At 47.1% G+C, this 16,708-nt stretch overlaps 6 protein-coding genes across 6 annotated transcripts; 3 read left to right on the forward strand and 3 right to left on the reverse strand.

Annotated features, from left to right (window-relative positions):
• Positions 1-4,982: 4,982 nt before the first annotated feature.
• On the reverse strand, positions 4,983-5,440 carry BDV27DRAFT_130442 (uncharacterized protein). Its single transcript, XM_032067416.1, has one exon. It carries the CDS (start codon positions 5,357-5,359, stop codon positions 5,078-5,080), a length of 282 nt encoding a protein of 93 aa, XP_031926165.1. The 5' UTR covers positions 5,360-5,440; the 3' UTR covers positions 4,983-5,077.
• A 12-nt stretch (positions 5,441-5,452) lies between these two features.
• BDV27DRAFT_130443 (uncharacterized protein) lies at positions 5,453-7,670 on the forward strand. Its single transcript, XM_032067417.1, has one exon. It carries the CDS (start codon positions 5,851-5,853, stop codon positions 7,171-7,173), a length of 1,323 nt encoding a protein of 440 aa, XP_031926166.1. The 5' UTR covers positions 5,453-5,850; the 3' UTR covers positions 7,174-7,670.
• Positions 7,671-7,851: 181 nt separating this feature from the next.
• On the forward strand, positions 7,852-11,595 carry ams1 (alpha-mannosidase). Its single transcript, XM_032064602.1, has 4 exons — positions 7,852-8,168; positions 8,225-8,733; positions 8,812-10,801; positions 10,853-11,595. Exons 1-4 carry the CDS (start codon positions 8,023-8,025, stop codon positions 11,469-11,471), a joined length of 3,264 nt encoding a protein of 1,087 aa, XP_031926167.1. The 5' UTR covers positions 7,852-8,022; the 3' UTR covers positions 11,472-11,595.
• On the reverse strand, positions 11,595-12,686 carry BDV27DRAFT_11436 (chromatin modification-related protein EAF6/MEAF6). The gene is made up of 3 exons (XM_032064604.1): positions 12,356-12,686; positions 12,025-12,249; positions 11,595-11,958 (listed from the first exon to the last, which is right to left on the reverse strand). The coding sequence occupies exons 1-3, from the start codon at positions 12,569-12,571 to the stop codon at positions 11,719-11,721; spliced, it is 681 nt and encodes a 226-aa protein (XP_031926168.1). The 5' UTR covers positions 12,572-12,686; the 3' UTR covers positions 11,595-11,718.
• Positions 12,687-12,846: 160 nt separating this feature from the next.
• BDV27DRAFT_11458 (low-affinity Cu transporter) lies at positions 12,847-13,900 on the forward strand. The gene is made up of 4 exons (XM_032064610.1): positions 12,847-13,079; positions 13,155-13,353; positions 13,462-13,642; positions 13,698-13,900. The coding sequence occupies exons 1-4, from the start codon at positions 12,987-12,989 to the stop codon at positions 13,813-13,815; spliced, it is 591 nt and encodes a 196-aa protein (XP_031926169.1). The 5' UTR covers positions 12,847-12,986; the 3' UTR covers positions 13,816-13,900.
• On the reverse strand, positions 13,832-15,924 carry BDV27DRAFT_11470 (putative F-box and JmjC domain protein). Its single transcript, XM_032064614.1, has 2 exons — positions 15,413-15,924; positions 13,832-15,180 (listed from the first exon to the last, which is right to left on the reverse strand). Exons 1-2 carry the CDS (start codon positions 15,682-15,684, stop codon positions 13,986-13,988), a joined length of 1,467 nt encoding a protein of 488 aa, XP_031926170.1. The 5' UTR covers positions 15,685-15,924; the 3' UTR covers positions 13,832-13,985.
• Positions 15,925-16,708: the final 784 nt, after the last annotated feature.

Here is a 16,708-nt window from a genome sequence, read left to right on the forward strand (position 1 = left end):
AGATGTTGAGGACAAGTTGGAAGTTGAGGTTCTCCGTGTGCACGCGTCGTACGCTATGGTTGGCCAGTGCTGAGTGGCCGCGTTTCTTTGGTTCTTCTGGACCCTCAGCGGCGGGATCTGCACTGGAGATGGGGCTTTACCCCTAAGGAACCAATAACACCTGAGGATTCAGGTGCATGATCTTACAGGGTTTCCAATCAATCTCTAGACCGCTCCCGGGTCTAGATGATGAATGCGTTGTCCCCCAACATTTCCATGGGTGCAACTGGAGGATATCCAAGGAGGAACAAGACACCATCCGTTGGTCAGGAATTACTAGAAGGGAAAAATAAAGAAGTAGCTAATATTCAACATACCCAACGCCCTATATCACGCTCCTAGGAAGAGCTTGAAATCCATATCGTTTCCAACGTGATAGAGACAAGGGAGAATTAGACAATGTTCTTTTCATGTGCTCACTGATGATCTCTTTCTCAAATTTCACTAATCCTCCTAGGACAGTATGAGGGGACAATATAATAATCGTCAGAAGCGCCTTAATTATGGTATATAGTATTCTACCCCGCGGGCCACCCAGAGTATGGATATTATAGTTTTCCCTAAAAGCACTATAAGGTGATCATTCAACAACATCATGCAAACTTCAGTAGAAATATGACATGGCTGAATAGGCTACCTACTCACAAGCCGAAGTAATATATCGTTTGGTATTGTGATATTGGAGGCCTAGCTTCATAGCTTTTCTGGAATCCGTCACCTGTACTAGGTATTCCTTTCTTGATATACTCAGAGTGATAATGATTCAGTCTCTAGAACAAGTCCATATGAACTGGAGGATAATATGATATCTTTCATGATGGAGGCTTAAGTGCTTGCATATCTAACATATACCAGGAGCGTAAAGCTTGGCGAATGAGGGCTTTCCCAGTCGTTATTTGGGTCAAGTTCATTGCTTCGTCGGCATTCTAAGTGCCTAAAAAGACCGATAGCCAGTAGAGCCATTTTACTATGTTGAAAGCAGTGAAGCACAGATCGAAAAGCAAGGAGCACTATTGTGTAAGCTTGCCATATTTCGACACTAGTAACTAATCTCACGTCATCTTGGTTTGCGTGTTCTAATTTAGGTGTTATCTTCCCGCCTCTCGCAGCCACCGGCCGGTGCTGACTGAATCATCTATTGTCTATACTCTCGAATAAAATCCTTCGAGTTGGTGGCTATTGCTAAGGGCAGAGAAGTATAGAGTTGTCACGGTGTACGCTGCCGTCGCTCGGATTGTAGAGGTTGACTTTCGATGTGCTAATATTTTCTCTCAAGCTATTTGAAAACTCAAGATTCCTCTCGGATTACCTACATTAGCTATACTGCAATTATCTTCTCACATGGTACTCAGATATAAGCCTTGACTTGCAGGACATGGATCAGATAACTAGCTTTATACTGAAAGCCCTTCGAAAAACCTCATTAAGATATAAAGTGGCTGGGGAGCTTATGTATCTTCTACGGGCGACCCATCGCTCTCTCTACAATAGCCTACAGAGAAGACCTTGCGTCTGGTCTCTAGAGAGCACGTTCTCTTCAGAACATATTGGAATCAACGAGAATTGCTTTGTAGCTAACCACACATTCTGAGGGCATACTTAGTCCGATGCCGATTACATGAGGTTAAGAACAAAGAAAGTAAATTAGTATTTCCTGCATTAATGTCACTCGAAATGCAGTGATCCTATGTAGCGGTTAGTGTTTTGAGAGCAGAAGAATACCTCCCTAACCAATTCGTCGCTCATCCTATTTGGTCATTCCCTTTGTTAGTTCCAAGGATAATCAACAAAACCTCTGACACTTCGGCCACACGTGGTTGTACCATGCGTTTCCGGATCTTTTCCCCGTTAGCCACCCCTTGGGAGTTTGCACTTGCACTGTTTCAACTATTCAGCGTGCGGCAGTTGATGTAAGCATCAGAGGCCAAGCGCCTTATCTCACAAGCTACTTTTTTTTTTTTTTTTTTTTTGGTGACACCAAGCTCAACAGTGCTGGGTGGACATACACGCCAGAGCTTAACGCATGGATCCAAGGTTCGTTTAGCATTGCACAAGATAGGGTCCTTTTCAAGCTCTGGTCACTGTTACAGCTTCTTCCACAACTGTTCGTGTTCGACTTCGTGATCATAAAATCTATCGGACTGCCTAGGGGCTATGGCCTTTACGACGTGATTGATGAAGCGACACTAAGAACAACTCACCCTTGCCTCTCACCCTTTTCTTCTAACGTCGTTCCAGCTAGTAGCATTCCTTCCCAATGGGTTACTGCAAATTACATTATAGATTGAAGAGTTGATCAGCCAGGAAGAGCGACATACGATCTAGAGCACTAGTTTGTTGGTTGACACGAAGTACAAGATGGTCATGTTGCTAATTATATGTCCAGGAGGATGCATTCCGGAAGGATGCATGTGAGAACGCCATACTGTACGTAGGGAAGATTTGCCAGGTCAAACTATCGCCACGTTTCTGTTTAGATTATTGGATACATCTGGAGCTTAGTGACCCCAACAGCGCTCTTTCGATTTTGTGGCATTTGCTGAGAGGGTAGTTTACCAAAACTAACTGGACTATTGAGACCTTTGCCATGAGCAATTGGTTGCATCTGAACATAAGAAAGTGACTATCATGCATACACACATAGTAACCTTGTTCATTTCATCGTTAGGCTGGGGTGAGTACGTACTAGGCTCCATGGTAGAGTAACCCTGGGCCGAATTGGGTATGGTAGCTTTCAAACCCCTTGATCTATGTCTTAGAACGGGGACTTTCATTATTCTTTTGTTCAGTTCTCCGATCTGATACATTCCCCAGGTGACGGGTTGGACCTCAAAACGAAAGTTTACTGTTAAGTCCGGGCCTATCTCCTATTCTGCTTCGCGTGGACATCCCTTGCCCCCTACCGGAAGCCTGGCTCACTAGGGATAGTACGAGCAAGTCAGCTGCGCTCAGAGTAACTGAAACCATGCTCAGTGACAGTGCTCCCTCGGCCGGGGATTTGAGTTATCAACGATTGATCGAGCCCTATCCCGAAATATATCCGAATCACATTTAGAGTAATGCCAGTTTCTTTCAGCCGCTCTAAGCGGCCTTAACGAACGGGGTTCGCTCCTTGCACAGGGATACCCAGAAGATTGGGATTATCCCTGAGGGAGCCATGGGTAGGACGGACGTGATTACGCGAGCGACACGGGAACTAATGACTGAAAGGCTGAAATCTGGACGCAAGCATGCACCATGGAATATAGGTACTGCCACCACAGCGGGCCTAGTGCAGGTCTAGCCATGTGGGTAAGTTATAGCTTGCTAAGCCTGCATGGATATACCTCAAGTCTCGTTCAACGTAAACAAATTGGGTAAGGCCAAGAAGACAAGTTGCCTTTGAACAATGGAGAAAAGTGTCCGTATTCTTGGGTTGCCATGTGTGAGGCACGCAGTACCATTCGCTTCTAGCGTGTGCATGCAAAAGTTTGCTCACAGGAGATGTACCGTGTTCTGCATAATCCTCAAGTTCCCATTTTTCTTTTCCTGTTTTCTTTTCTTTCTTTTTATTTCTATGACTATTGTTTTCTCACCCTGATGTCAGGCGCCTGGCTGTCACCTGAGTATGTTTCGTGAAATTCCCTGTTTGGGAACAAGCTTTCAGCTATTTATGGAGAATCTCAGGGATGACTGCGGGATGATCGAGCTTCTAGTGTTTGACACCAAGTCCGTAACCTTCCAAGTAATCTTTATCCATAATATCAAGCTTAATTCAGTTCATTGTTAAAAATGGCCTAACTCGGAGCACTTCAGCTCCGAACAAGCGTTTCTCTTTCTCGATGTGTCACTGGAAGAGCCGAGAACAACTAATCAAGTTGGATTTCACTTTATTAGTACGCAAAATGTAGCGATAAATGGGAGTATCTAGGACTACGAAACACATTTGCTGCATGTAACGGGTACTACTATCACAGCGACCAACGCTAGCTTCTTTCTACTAAGTTCAGCTATAGTCTATTCATGCGCCATACTGCTGCATAATTGTTGGACCAACATGAGGGGCAAAGAAACTTGCTTGTTACACAAGGAAAAGAAAAAGTTGAGCTATTTGAATAAAAACATTTAACTTACTATAATCGGAAGACTTAATTAAAGGTGACGGTTAGGGTTATCCAAATTAGCGTTGTACGATATCCGGGCCCAGCTCCAAGTCATTGGAATCCGGAAGAAAGGTCTAATGTACGGAGTACACAGGAAGTAAATATGGAAGAGGGGCTCTCTTTCTTGTTTTAGACTGTTCTATCTTGTTCCTGTGCTATGACACTGTCAGTCGAAGTATAATCTCGAGATAAAATTTAAGCGGTGCTCACCGCAAGACGCTAAATGTGATAGATCCAAGGGCATGTATGTCATGAATACAGTATTCTGTGGGGAACGAGGACTCTAGGCGTATATGGACCAGCACAACCCAGATACATAGCCATCTCGAAAGTTGAGCTTGTTGAGAATACGAAAAGGAAAAGCGAGAGAACACGCGTATACAATTCCTAGCCTTCCTCGCATTCGTCACTAATATCGGGCGAAAAGACTACTAGGAATGCGGCGGCGCATGGCATAGAATGTTTTCTTTGTTGTAGAGAGTGAACACATGGAGAGTCTAACGCGATCGAGTGCTGGTGCAAAGTTTAGTGCCTTCGACTTTCTTCGAGTTCATACCGGTTGCTGACGGTGCAGTGACGCTCCACTCATTTGGATCGGCCTCAAGGGAATTGCGGTGTCAAGGACGATGATCCCCTAAGAGTGTGGGGACTGGGCACTACGGTAGGTACCGGATCCACCTACTCAGTACGGTATTATCCTACCCAAGGACGATTTCCTTGCTGCCCTGCTGCGGGCACTACCTTCCGAGTCTACTACCTTTTCGGATATATTTCACCGCGATCTTTCAACCATTTCTAGATGCCACATAACCTCCTATCTACTAGTCTAGCAATGAGTTTATTTCCCGTGTTCCAGAAATTATGCTTCTAGGATGAACTCTTTCGTCATCGATTTATTACGATAGTCGATTTGGCGGTTGATATCGGTGCAGGCGGTGCAAAACCCAGAGTATCCCTTGCATGGGTGTGTCACCCTTTTGTCGGTCCATGAGGTTATTGTTGCCCATGATGACCACGACCATGGCGATCTTGCAGGAGACCCACGAATAGACCACAACACTTTGGATGGGTCTTTTATTTCTTGGACCGCCATTTCCGGACATTTCTATCCAGGGATGTGGGTAATAATACTGGAGCGTTATTATGATTCCCCAACTGGCTGCCTCGTTGAGCTGCATCCTCCATCCCTTTATATCACATTACCTCTAATTTCTTTGTCGGTTGTTTGCTTCTATTTCTTCTTATCTCACACCCCAGGCCCCTCTCATTTTATTTGCTTCCTATTTATTTCTTTTAGAAAAAATGGTCCCGCGTGTTCCGTTGTTGGGAATTCTTCTGCAGGCTAGGATTAGGGCTCGAGCCACAAGCTGACTCTGCGGGGACCGGGGTCTTGTGACCATCATCCTGGACGCAGATAAGAAGAATAAATAATATTGAGCTCTGGAATTTGGAAGCCTCGTACGGCGTTATCGGGCATAATCTCGCCTTATTCGATTTTTCAAAGTGACACAGGAGTGGTTGCTTGCTTTTCGGACTACTTGCTTATTATCAACACCTCTTTCTCTCGCACCGCTGTTCTGCCCTGATTCCCTCCCCTCTTTCCTCGGGGAAGGGGCAGATAGAACATTCTTCTCCGTCACGAAACGTCATTTAAATATAGATCTCAGCCATGCTTTCACCGACCTCTCTCGCTGTCCCAAGACAGGCTCCTCCAGTGAGACCGTCTCGGTCACTCGAGGGACTAGAGAAAGTTGTGCCTCCACCTACACCTCAGCCTGCTGCTCGGTCAGCACTTCGGTTGGATAAGCCACTCCCCAAGCTGCCTGCGAAACCACTACCTGAGACACCTTCAATGGAGAGTTCGATGGGATGGAGCGACGACAGCAGCACAGATGTCAGCCTCGAAACTCGTCGTACATCTGATGCGTCGTCCGAAGGTTACCCAGTTTGTGTTCGTTCACCCTCGGATGATCTGGACGAATTCGTCGAACATTCTCCTATCTCTAGCATAGATCGCTCTTCCCCCGTGAAACCATATAACAAACCAGAACCGTCACCTCTGCCGCTCACCACATTGTCTGATGATCGTCACCGTCATCGGCCACGTGCCGCTCCTAACCATTATTTCAGAGAGAAGAAATGGGAGTTCTTTCCAGAGCTCGCGATGCCATCAGAACTGCCACCTGGGTACCCCAAGTTTCCACCTGCACCTCGGAAGCAGAATAACAGTCGATTGAACCTAGCGGCATTCGACTTTACGAAGATAAGTCCTCGCTGTACTTCACCGGATAAGCGAGCACTTGCCCATGACGTACGCAAGTCTATCCGCTCCTACGTACAACGAAGACTGTCCAAGCACTCCATTGATAAGATCAAGCCTAAGCGACGACCACGAGCATCGACGGCTCCCTCTGAGTTTCCGGAAGAATATCGATGCTCCCGGAAGACTTCTTCTAGCAACTACTCTAACTATTCCGATCGTGGAAGTACAGGGCCGCAACAGAACTTTCTCTATCTCTCTGCCGATCTCAAACGGCTGTCAATGGGCAGCAGTTCAAGTGAGGACGAAAGCGACAGAATAGTGAACTCGATAACACCCTATCAAAAGAAACAGCCAGCCGTCCGCATCTCGGCTTACCAAAGGTATGGGCCAGCCACGCGAGAGAAGCCCGGACGTGAAAAGAGGATCAGTTACCGGCAAAGAGGCAATGTAAGATTTCCGAAATATCGGAAACAGGCCTCAACTTTTCGGTATGAAACCTCTCCGAGGACCGGACCATCAACATGCTCTACACTACAGCAAGGCACACGGTTCTGCGTTAGAGTGTTGCAGGATGGAACGAGTCATGTCCTTATAGCGCTGGATGAAGCGAGGCAGAAGATAATTCAGGCTCAAGTCGATCGAAGACGGAGACAATTGAAATCCAAGATCAGATTAATTGGTCCGGTTAACCCATATACTACCTACGGACGGGTTGATCCTTGGATATGACTATGCATAACTAGTGATCTTAGCAGATCAGTCGTCTTACTACATCTTGTATCGTCTAGATCGTTGATCCACTTTTTGGCCCCTCTCACCTTCTGGTTTTCTCTATCTACCTACCCACTCTTTCTTCCATCTCTCTTTTCATTCCCCCGTTTATTCTGATTTTACTTGTACACTTTTGGTTTCCTTTCTCTCGATATCCTGGCGGTAGTTACGGTAGGCGTTATGGATAAAATCCTGGGGAGATTGATTCACTGTTCATGTGCATGATATTTGATACACCTTTACTATTGTTGTCTGAGTTATGATATAGTTGCATGAACACCAGCGATTTGTTGTTCTATTGAATGGATGCGAGGGGGCACTTGGTGCCTCTCTTACTGCCTTGGGGTTCCGGGCAGAGCTAGGAAATGTAATACTGTTAGTAATACTCTTCCTCTATGATAATATCTCTTATTTTGTACTTGTGCCCCTAGTATAATGGGGTCCAAAGAATCCTGTATATCGGTCAAATATCATATGTTGGTGCTGGTTCTTGGCTCCAATTGGACACATTCCATGCTCATCCGGATTGGAGGCTTCCCCGCCATAAATCGCCAGGTCACAGGATTTCTCCGCATTTACGTAGTACTTGGAATGCAGACAGCGTCACCTGCTTGTTTCGTTCCTGATTCCCACCCCGGAAACGATTAGCTCTCTGCCTTTTTCTCTCTCCACTCCTCCTCTTGCTGTCTCTTTCAATTGACCCTCTTTCTGACACCCATCCTCTATCCCTGCTCTGATGCAGACATCATTACCCTTTGATATCCTGATAAGCTTAATTAATACCCACAATTGATCGGATCCGTTATCATGGGTGGAGACGTTCCGCGACAAGCTTCCAGCTCTCTCCCCCGAGCTCCAAGCGGCCCCGTCGGTCAACGAATTCATGGTATCTATACAGATCGTTTGAGACAGTTTACGGCTAACGGCCAGTACGAGGGACAGAATCTCGTTTCGTATGTAAATATAGTCCCTAGTCACGTCACTGGTACATGCGTCTAATGCCCTACAGTAAACTTTATGAAGCCGTGAACTCTGACAAAGAGCATGTTAAGCTCTCCGTATACTCGGTCCCTAATTTGGAGCGCCCTACGTTTGAAGAGGCAACTTCACATGACTTCAAGCCTACGCATATCGGCGCTTCATTTGGTCCTAGTTGGTCAACTCACTGGTTCCGCATCCATCTGACGGTTCCAGAGGACCTACGCCAAAAAGAGCGGCTGGAGTTTCATTGGGATGCGAACAATGAGGGCTTAGTCTGGACTGAAGATGGTCATCCACTGCAGGGCCTGACTGGTGGCGGGGAGCGTATCGAGTGGATCATCCCCGACGCCTGGCGCGATGGGAAGGAGCATACCTTCTATATCGAAATGGCCTGTAATGGGATGTTTGGAAATGCACCTGGTGGGGACTCAATTCAGCCACCAGCTCCTGATAAATACTTCACCCTGCAAAAAGCACAGATCACAGCTGTCAATCTTGAGGCGCGGGCATTGTTCTATGATTTCTGGATTATCGGAGGTATGGGATCCAAACCTGCATTTTGTTTTTATTATCTATCCGTTGTGCACATTGACTAGCTGTGCTGACAACGTGTAGATGCTGCTCGAGAGTTTCCAGGAGATTCCTGGGAATCTCACGAAGCCAACATGGTAACTAATGCTATTATGGACGCTTTCATTGCTGGCAGTGGGAGCCAAGAATCCATCAAGGAAGGACGTAAGATTGCCAGGAAATACCTCGGTGACAAAGTTGATTCATCGGAGGTCTATGACACCGATACACAGCCAATAGTCTACGGAATTGGACATTGTCATATCGATACGTGCTGGTTGTGGCCCTGGGCAGAGACTAAGCGTAAAGTGGCTCGGTCATGGTCAAACCAGTGTGATTTGATGGAGAGGTATCCAGAACACCGCTTTACTTGCTCGCAGGCGCAGCAATTCAAATGGTTGAAACAATACTACCCCTCAGTCTTCGACCGCGCGAAGGGATGGGTCAGGAAGGGCCACTTCCAACCTATCGGTGGTAGCTGGGTTGAGCATGATACCAACATGCCCAGCGGAGAATCATTAGTGAGACAGTTCCTCTATGGCCAGCGGTTCTTCGAAAGCCACTTTGGTGAGCGTTGTACAACGTTCTGGTTACCGGATACCTTTGGCTACTCGACACAGATACCCCAGATCTGCCGTCTAGCCGGCATGAGTCGCTTCTTTACACAGAAGCTTAGCTGGAACAATATAAATAACTTCCCACACACTACCTTCCAGTGGGTCGCGCTCGATGGTAGCCAGGTTATGTGCCATATGGCGCCATCAGAGACATACACTGCCTCGGCTCACTTCGGTGATGTGAAACGCAGCGTCACGCAGCACAAGTCCATGGACAACGATAACACATCACTTCTTGTGTTCGGAAAGGGTGACGGTGGTGGTGGGCCGACCTTCGAGCATTTGGAGAAGCTGCGCCGCTGTCGTGGCCTGAGTGATAAGACAGGCCTGCTTCCACGTGTAAAGATGGGTGAGTCAGTGGACGATTTCTTCGCAAGACTGGAGAAGAAGGTTGAGGAGGGCACACAGTTCGCTACATGGTACGGTGAGCTTTATTTCGAGCTACACCGCGGTACATATACTACTCAAGCAAACAACAAGCGAAACAATCGCAAGTCTGAATTCTTGCTTCGGGAGATCGAGTATCTGGCCACGCTTGCGTCGGTCACTCAATCTAGTGGCAATTATCGATATCCCAAGAAGGAGATAGACGATATGTGGGAGGGCGTGCTCCTATGCCAGTTCCATGACTGTCTGCCAGGCAGTTCCATCGAGATGTGTTATGATGACTCTGACAAACTTTATGCCGAGATATTCGAAATTGGTCAGAAAGTTAGGAGACAAGCCCTTGAGGCTCTTGGATTCGGAGACAAGAAGCCTTCCAAGAGCCTTGTGGCGATTAACACTCTGCCTTGGCACCGTTCGGAAGTTGTTAAGCTCCCTCCTAGGTTCGAAGAAGCAAACCGCCGGAAGTATGCCGTGGTTAGCGGGAAGACGGGCCTCATGGAGTATCGAGTCAACCCAGTCACTTCTTCTCGAGTAACCGTGTCGGAGATCCGGGCGGGGGTGTTCCGCCTTGAGAATACGAAGTTGAGGGTGGACATCCACAATGGAGTTATCATATCCCTATTCGATGTTGAGGCGGATCGTGAAGTGATCGCGAAGGGCGGCAAGGCTGGGCAGTTGGTCATATTTGATGATAAGCCACTTTATTGGCAAGCCTGGGATGTTGAAGTCTTCCATCTAGAGTCAAGGAAGGAATTGCACTCTAGTAGAACTGCCATCGCCGAGAATGATCCATATCGCGCCAGTGTGGTCACTGAAATCAAGATCAGCGAGAACAGCTGGGTTAAGACAACAATCAGTCTTTCTGCTGTTGCCGGGGATGAACCATCATACGTGGAGTTTGAGAGTGAAGTCGAGTGGCAAGAAACCATGAAATTCCTCAAGGTAGAGTTCCCTGTGGACATTACAAACACAGAAGCATCCTACGAGACCCAGTATGGAATCATCAAACGTCCAACACACTACAACACGAGGTAAGCCCATCGCCGTCCACTATGAAAGTTTGAACTGACTGATTTTTCTAGCTGGGACATGGCTAAATTTGAAGTGTGCTGCCATAAATGGGCCGATCTGTCTGAGAATGGATATGGCGTGTCGGTCCTGAATGACTCCAAATATGGTTTTGCAACCTGTGGCAACCTAATGCGTCTATCTCTGCTCCGAGCACCCAAAGCGCCGGATGCGCACGCAGATATGGGCCGTCATCACATACGATATGCCATCCTGCCTCATGCTGGGCCTCTTGATTCACGCACCATCCGAGCAGGGTATAATTTCAACCACCCACTTGCTCTTGAGTCAGCATTTGGCTCTGGGGATAAGGGTGTCTTTAACTCTATCTCCATCAGCGGCTCCCCATCGCTCATCTTGGACGTGGTTAAGCGCGGAGAAGATGACGAAGACGTTTCCCGAGACAATCTACCCCGTCGCGCAGGAAAGAGCATTGTCCTGCGTATTTACGAGTCACTTGGCGGTAAGAGCCGGGGCACTATTCATACTAGGTTGCCTGTCAAAAAGATCTGGAAATGCAACGTACTTGAGGATGATGAGACAGTTCTTGCCATTACCAAGGGTAATGGGACCACGGATGTTGACATTGAGTTAAGGGCGTATGAGGTTGCTACCTTCCGTTTGCAACTGTAGTCAAGTGTTTTCGGTGATACATGCATCATCATCTTTGGAGATAGTTTGGATAAGCTATGCGCTTAATAATACAAAGGATATCTTATAATATATGAAAAAGAAAAACGCATGCAGATGCTCGTTAACTGAATCAAAAGGCCAAAGCCACAGCGCCTTAGAGCTCCATCACCAATCCGATCCGTAATCCCATATGTAAAGCAGGATAAACCCAAGAAATCGACTCAAAACTCCCGTCAAAATCGACTGATCAATCCCTTCCGTAGCTGATTTTCAACCTCTTCGTGGGTGGCTTATCCCCTGCCTCATCATCATCTTCATTCTTATCCTTATTGGCATTTGACTTTTTCTTATTCTTCGACGAAGACGATCCTCCTTTCACACTTCCTGGAGCGGAAGAATCGCCATTCGGTTTCCCTGACGATCCATTGACAGACGTCGGTGTCGGGGCATGCGACGGAGTAGTCTGAACAGATGATGGTGTCGAATCCTTCATGAATATTAGCCATTGATCCCCGGGCCTTACCCAAGACTGCGACTTCAAGAGAGAACATACCCGCATAAAGCTCGCCGAGCTTCTCGAGAAAACACGATCGGCATCAGTCACCTGTGCCTTTCTTCTGGCGCCACCTGCACCTCCCGAAAGCGCTAATGACCCACCAGCACCAGCACCGCTGGACGAGCCCTTGATATAGTTATCGAATCCCTTAATGATATTCCCGGCGGTTGTTTCTTCGAGGTAGGATTGTTCGAAGCGGAAGATTTGATCTTCCAGTTGGGCCTGCGCGTCCGCCTGTATAAGCACTGCAATAGGCAAAGAAATGGCCTTCTGAACTTTGTGAAGTGTAACAACAAGCAGCATGGGATGGACACAACAGGTAACATACCATGCTTTTATCCATTAATCGCTTCTTTTGTAACGTGTCGCGTAGTTCACGCCGCAGTTTCTCATAGTATGGTAGGCCGCGGTTTGCCCCAGTTTGGGCTGATGCTGTTCCATTGCTGCTATTATTATTGGAGGCTGTGGATTGGTTTGTAGTAGTCGGACCCCCCGGCGTTGCGGCCGTGTTGGGGACGGATGGTGGAGGGGCGGATTCCGTCATGTTCGTTGCCTCGCTTTGCGCGCGATGTTTAGAATTCAAAATACTAAACGGCTAGGTAAAGTTGCTCGTGGCTGGACTCGAGTTGTATTTTCACGGTTCTTCCTCGCAATTGACTCTGATTGATCGATCTAGAACGGGGAGAGAAAGAGGTAAGGTCTGGATTTGGCCGCACATCTTATCGATGGTGTTTGGCTGGTTTGCATTGTTGAATTGCCGGGCGGTCGATCAGTTGAACATGTGCGGCGGCCTATCTAGGGAGGAGGTGATGGCGTCAGCAACCCTCTGCTTGCTGTTTGTCGCTAGATACCTGGTAGCTATCTTTGTGCTATAATTTCTCACATAGTCTCCTGTTGTATACATAAGAAGATTTATTTCTTGATCGGTACTTCTTAAGCTACCAAGCTGACGTCACAAGATGGACCACTCAATGCACCACTCGGGAATGGATATGGACCATGGCCATGGTGGGCATGGGGATATGGATATGGGAGGACAGTGTAATATGAATGTGAGCTTATATTATTCATTATATTGGGATGCACTTGGAATCACTTATGGCGGGTCTAACTGACAACAACGCTAGATGCTCTTTACATGGTCCTCCAAAGACCTTTGCATTATATTCCGCCAGTGGCGTGTCGACGGTCCCTTCTCTCTTCTTGTCTCCTTAGTTGTTATCGTACTTTTGACGGCGGGTTACGAGGGTATTCGACAATTGACTAGGCGGTATGAGGCAGCGCATGCACAACGCTTGAATGCGTTCAATACGCCTGCTGTGGGAGGTAAGCCTTATAGTTTATCTATTGCTTTTACATCGCGATATACAGCTATTTCGAGGGGGAAATCCTTCAGGGGGCTTGGTTGAGTCACATTCCATTGACACCTTAAAGGCAATGAGAACGTCGGCGAATCTGCCCCGGCCATCGCCCCTTCAAGCCATGCTCCTCATTCCTGCGACGAAAGCTCACCGCTACTTACAGGTAGGGACAACAGGAGGGTTGTGGAGCAGCGGGGAAAGCTCATCATGGCCGCATTATATGCCGTGCAGGTCTTTTATAGTTTCTTTATCATGTGAGCTCGAATCCCTTCTGGTGACCTATCCTTGATCTAAATACTAATCGGTCAGGTTGCTGTTCATGACGTACAATGGGTTGATCATGATTGCAGTTGCCGTTGGAGCATTCGTAGGGTATCTTGTGTTTGGAGACAATATGTCAGCTGCAAAGACCGTTGCTTGCCATTGATCATTCCCTTTCAGATAATTGTTGCGTTTGAAAATTAGTGGAAAGTTTTAAGCTTGGCAAAGCTTAGCGGTGAGCCGCTCGATAGCATATACTGCATATCACATAATGGTATCTTTGCATTTCTGACCCGGAGTTGGTCTTGTTCATCAGTCATAATGCAAATCTGTGGATCAGGGAACCTCCACGTCGCTCCCGTCATCCCCAAATCCAAAACTGAATCCACCTGCTTCAGATGAGTCTCCAGCACCGTTTTGCTCTGATTTTCCATGGACAATTTCGTCCCATTTCCGCTTTTTGCCCTCAGTTTTCTTTTTTAGCTCATCAAGTGCTTGTTCAAGCAAGTCTGGGTGAGCCTGGTGCATTTTATTCACAAACTGTTCGTAAGGGTTGTCAACGTCTTTTCTAAAACCCGAGATCTGATCAGCCTTGTTACTCAGGAAGTCCAAAGCTGCGCTTAGGTGTGCACGCGGGATAAAGTTCTGTGTGATTGCGATGGCCGGCTCGATGTTTACCACCAAATGCCACCAACCCGAGGGCACATGCAGAATCTCTCCCTCCTGGCAGATACCTTCGATGCAGCCCGGTGTGCGCCGGGCTTCGGCATGGAAACCTAGAAGCCACTCTGCGATGCTCAGAGGGGATGTCACTTCACTCTGGTCCTCAGAGACATACACTCCTGGGGGTGGGGGGAGTTTGGACGACGAGGGAAACATGATCCAGTATTTGGAGCCGCGGACTACTGCGTTCCAGGCGCTAGTAGCATTAGGATCCTTATGGAAAGTACTTCCTGATCGCTCGGGACCAATGATCAACCACTGCCTATCAGGGCGGTCATTGCCCAAGACGGAGAAGAAGTCTTCTCCGAAACAGGGTGGTGGCCAATATGTGGCGTCGGGTTCCTCATCGCGCTGACCGACCTTCAGGCCCATTTTGGACACAAATGCCCGGTCAAATAGGTAGAGAGGGCTCTCATCCGAGTTGTTCTTCATGTACTCCACATATGTCTTGAACGGCCAGTCCACAGCCTCCGCACGGAAAACTGTGTCCGCATACTTCGACAACAACGATTCAACGGTCCAGTTTTGATAGGCGGGCCACTCCTTGACAGGTTCAGTCAGGATAAATGGTGTGTCGGACCATTTCTCATGGAATTCTTCCGGGGAGAGATTCGGGAGACGAGCGATTTGGTTTCGGGACGGGATGTTGGTGACGTAAGGGTTCAAAGAGATATGTGCGCAGTAGAAGGGACGGTGCAGGGCATCCGAATACAAAGTCGAGCAGTCTAGGATGGCCGCTTTAGAAGGGGGGATGTTGAGAAAGGTAGACCGCCATGATCCTTGCCAGGTAAACGAGGCGGGGGGTGATCTGAAACAATCTTAGTACACGACCAGCTACTAAAGTTCTAGTATTATACGACAAGCATAACACAAAGGCTGCAATAGCACGGGTAATGTCACGGGTCCTATACGATCACACGTATTCCACAATCCATCCCCAGTTATCCCGCCCTAGAACTAATATACATCGGAAACAATCCCAAAGTAAAACAAGGAAAAAGAAGGATCAAAGAGGAGGTTCCAATCTATAGCAATCTTACCCAATGAAAAGAGACTTCCAAAAGTCCTCGGCTCTAGTAAACGCATAGAAGGCTTTACATGTCTGCCCAATACGTAACAAACTGCGTCCATCAAGAAACTCTAGTAATATTAAGATCAGTTCATCGGGTAACAGGTTAAACGTTCCAATCGTAGCACGAAGATTCTCCTGGGCAAGCAAAGCATTGCCACTGGGCTTCACCCCCAAAGGATGACCGGGAATGGCATCATGCCCGACCAAATCGTGGTTGTCCAGTGAAGCGATGTCCGGCATTTTGAAAACAAGCGTCAGGCCTTCCCTTTCTGGTGGGGTTTGATACTGCCCGCCAACAAAACACAATGGGTCCTAAAGGATATCAAGGAAAGCGAACGAGCCAAAGGACAGTAGGCCAGTCTGAAGAAAAGCCCCTGGACAAATTAAAAGGGGAGACAAACTATAAACCGGCCAAATCGAATGACGCTGATGGCAAATTCTCTACTTCCGATAGTAACCATCAACCGCCATAGAAAATAAGAAAAGAAAAAAAGAAAATTATAAAAAATTATGACAGGCTCGAATCAAAACGCGAAGGCAAAAAAAAAAAAAAGTGTGGGTAGGTTGGCTTTTGCGGAAGGCGGTATAGATCCGTTGGGCAGAACTGATTGGCGCTACCTGGATAAAAAAAATTAAAAATTTTGCGGCTTGAAGGAAGGAAGCAGGAGAAGAAAATAAAAAAAGGGAAAAAAAAAAAAAAAGGAAACAAAAGAAAAAAGGTTCGCTATTCTTTTTGTTCTTTCTTTTTCTTCTTCTTCTTCTTCTTTTCCCATTCCACACTGTTTGTGAGATAAACTATTTATTCAACTCCCACGTCTACTAGATCTTGTTTTATTTAGGTCTAGTCTTTCTCCTTTCCGTGAAAGTTCTTCCGACTTTGATTTTCTGCGACGGCGGCCACCCCACTGGGATCGTTTGTCGCTAAGAAACCCTCACTCAGTTCACACCCAAAACCCCACTGTCTTCCGGTCACAGTTCTTCGCCTGTGAACTTTTCTCTACAACAGTCGCAATCATGTCTGCCGATAAAGGATTGGAAGAGATCCCTGAGGGTATGTTCTTATCGCTAATTCAAAATCTTTCGTCTTTCAGTCGATTCAACCAACGTTTTTGGGTTTTTTCTGGTGCTGGTCATTTTTTTTCCCTTCGATGTTGGGCAAAAAAAGACCAAAGCACCACACCACACAAAAAAAGCATCCAACGTCAATATCTCGGGATCCAGGCTAACCAGACTTTTCAAATGAACAGGACAGATCGAGTCTAAC

This window comes from Aspergillus caelatus, assembly GCF_009193585.1.
Source record: "Aspergillus caelatus strain CBS 763.97 unplaced genomic scaffold BDV27scaffold_123, whole genome shotgun sequence".
Taxonomy (NCBI): Eukaryota; Fungi; Ascomycota; class Eurotiomycetes; order Eurotiales; family Aspergillaceae; genus Aspergillus; species Aspergillus caelatus.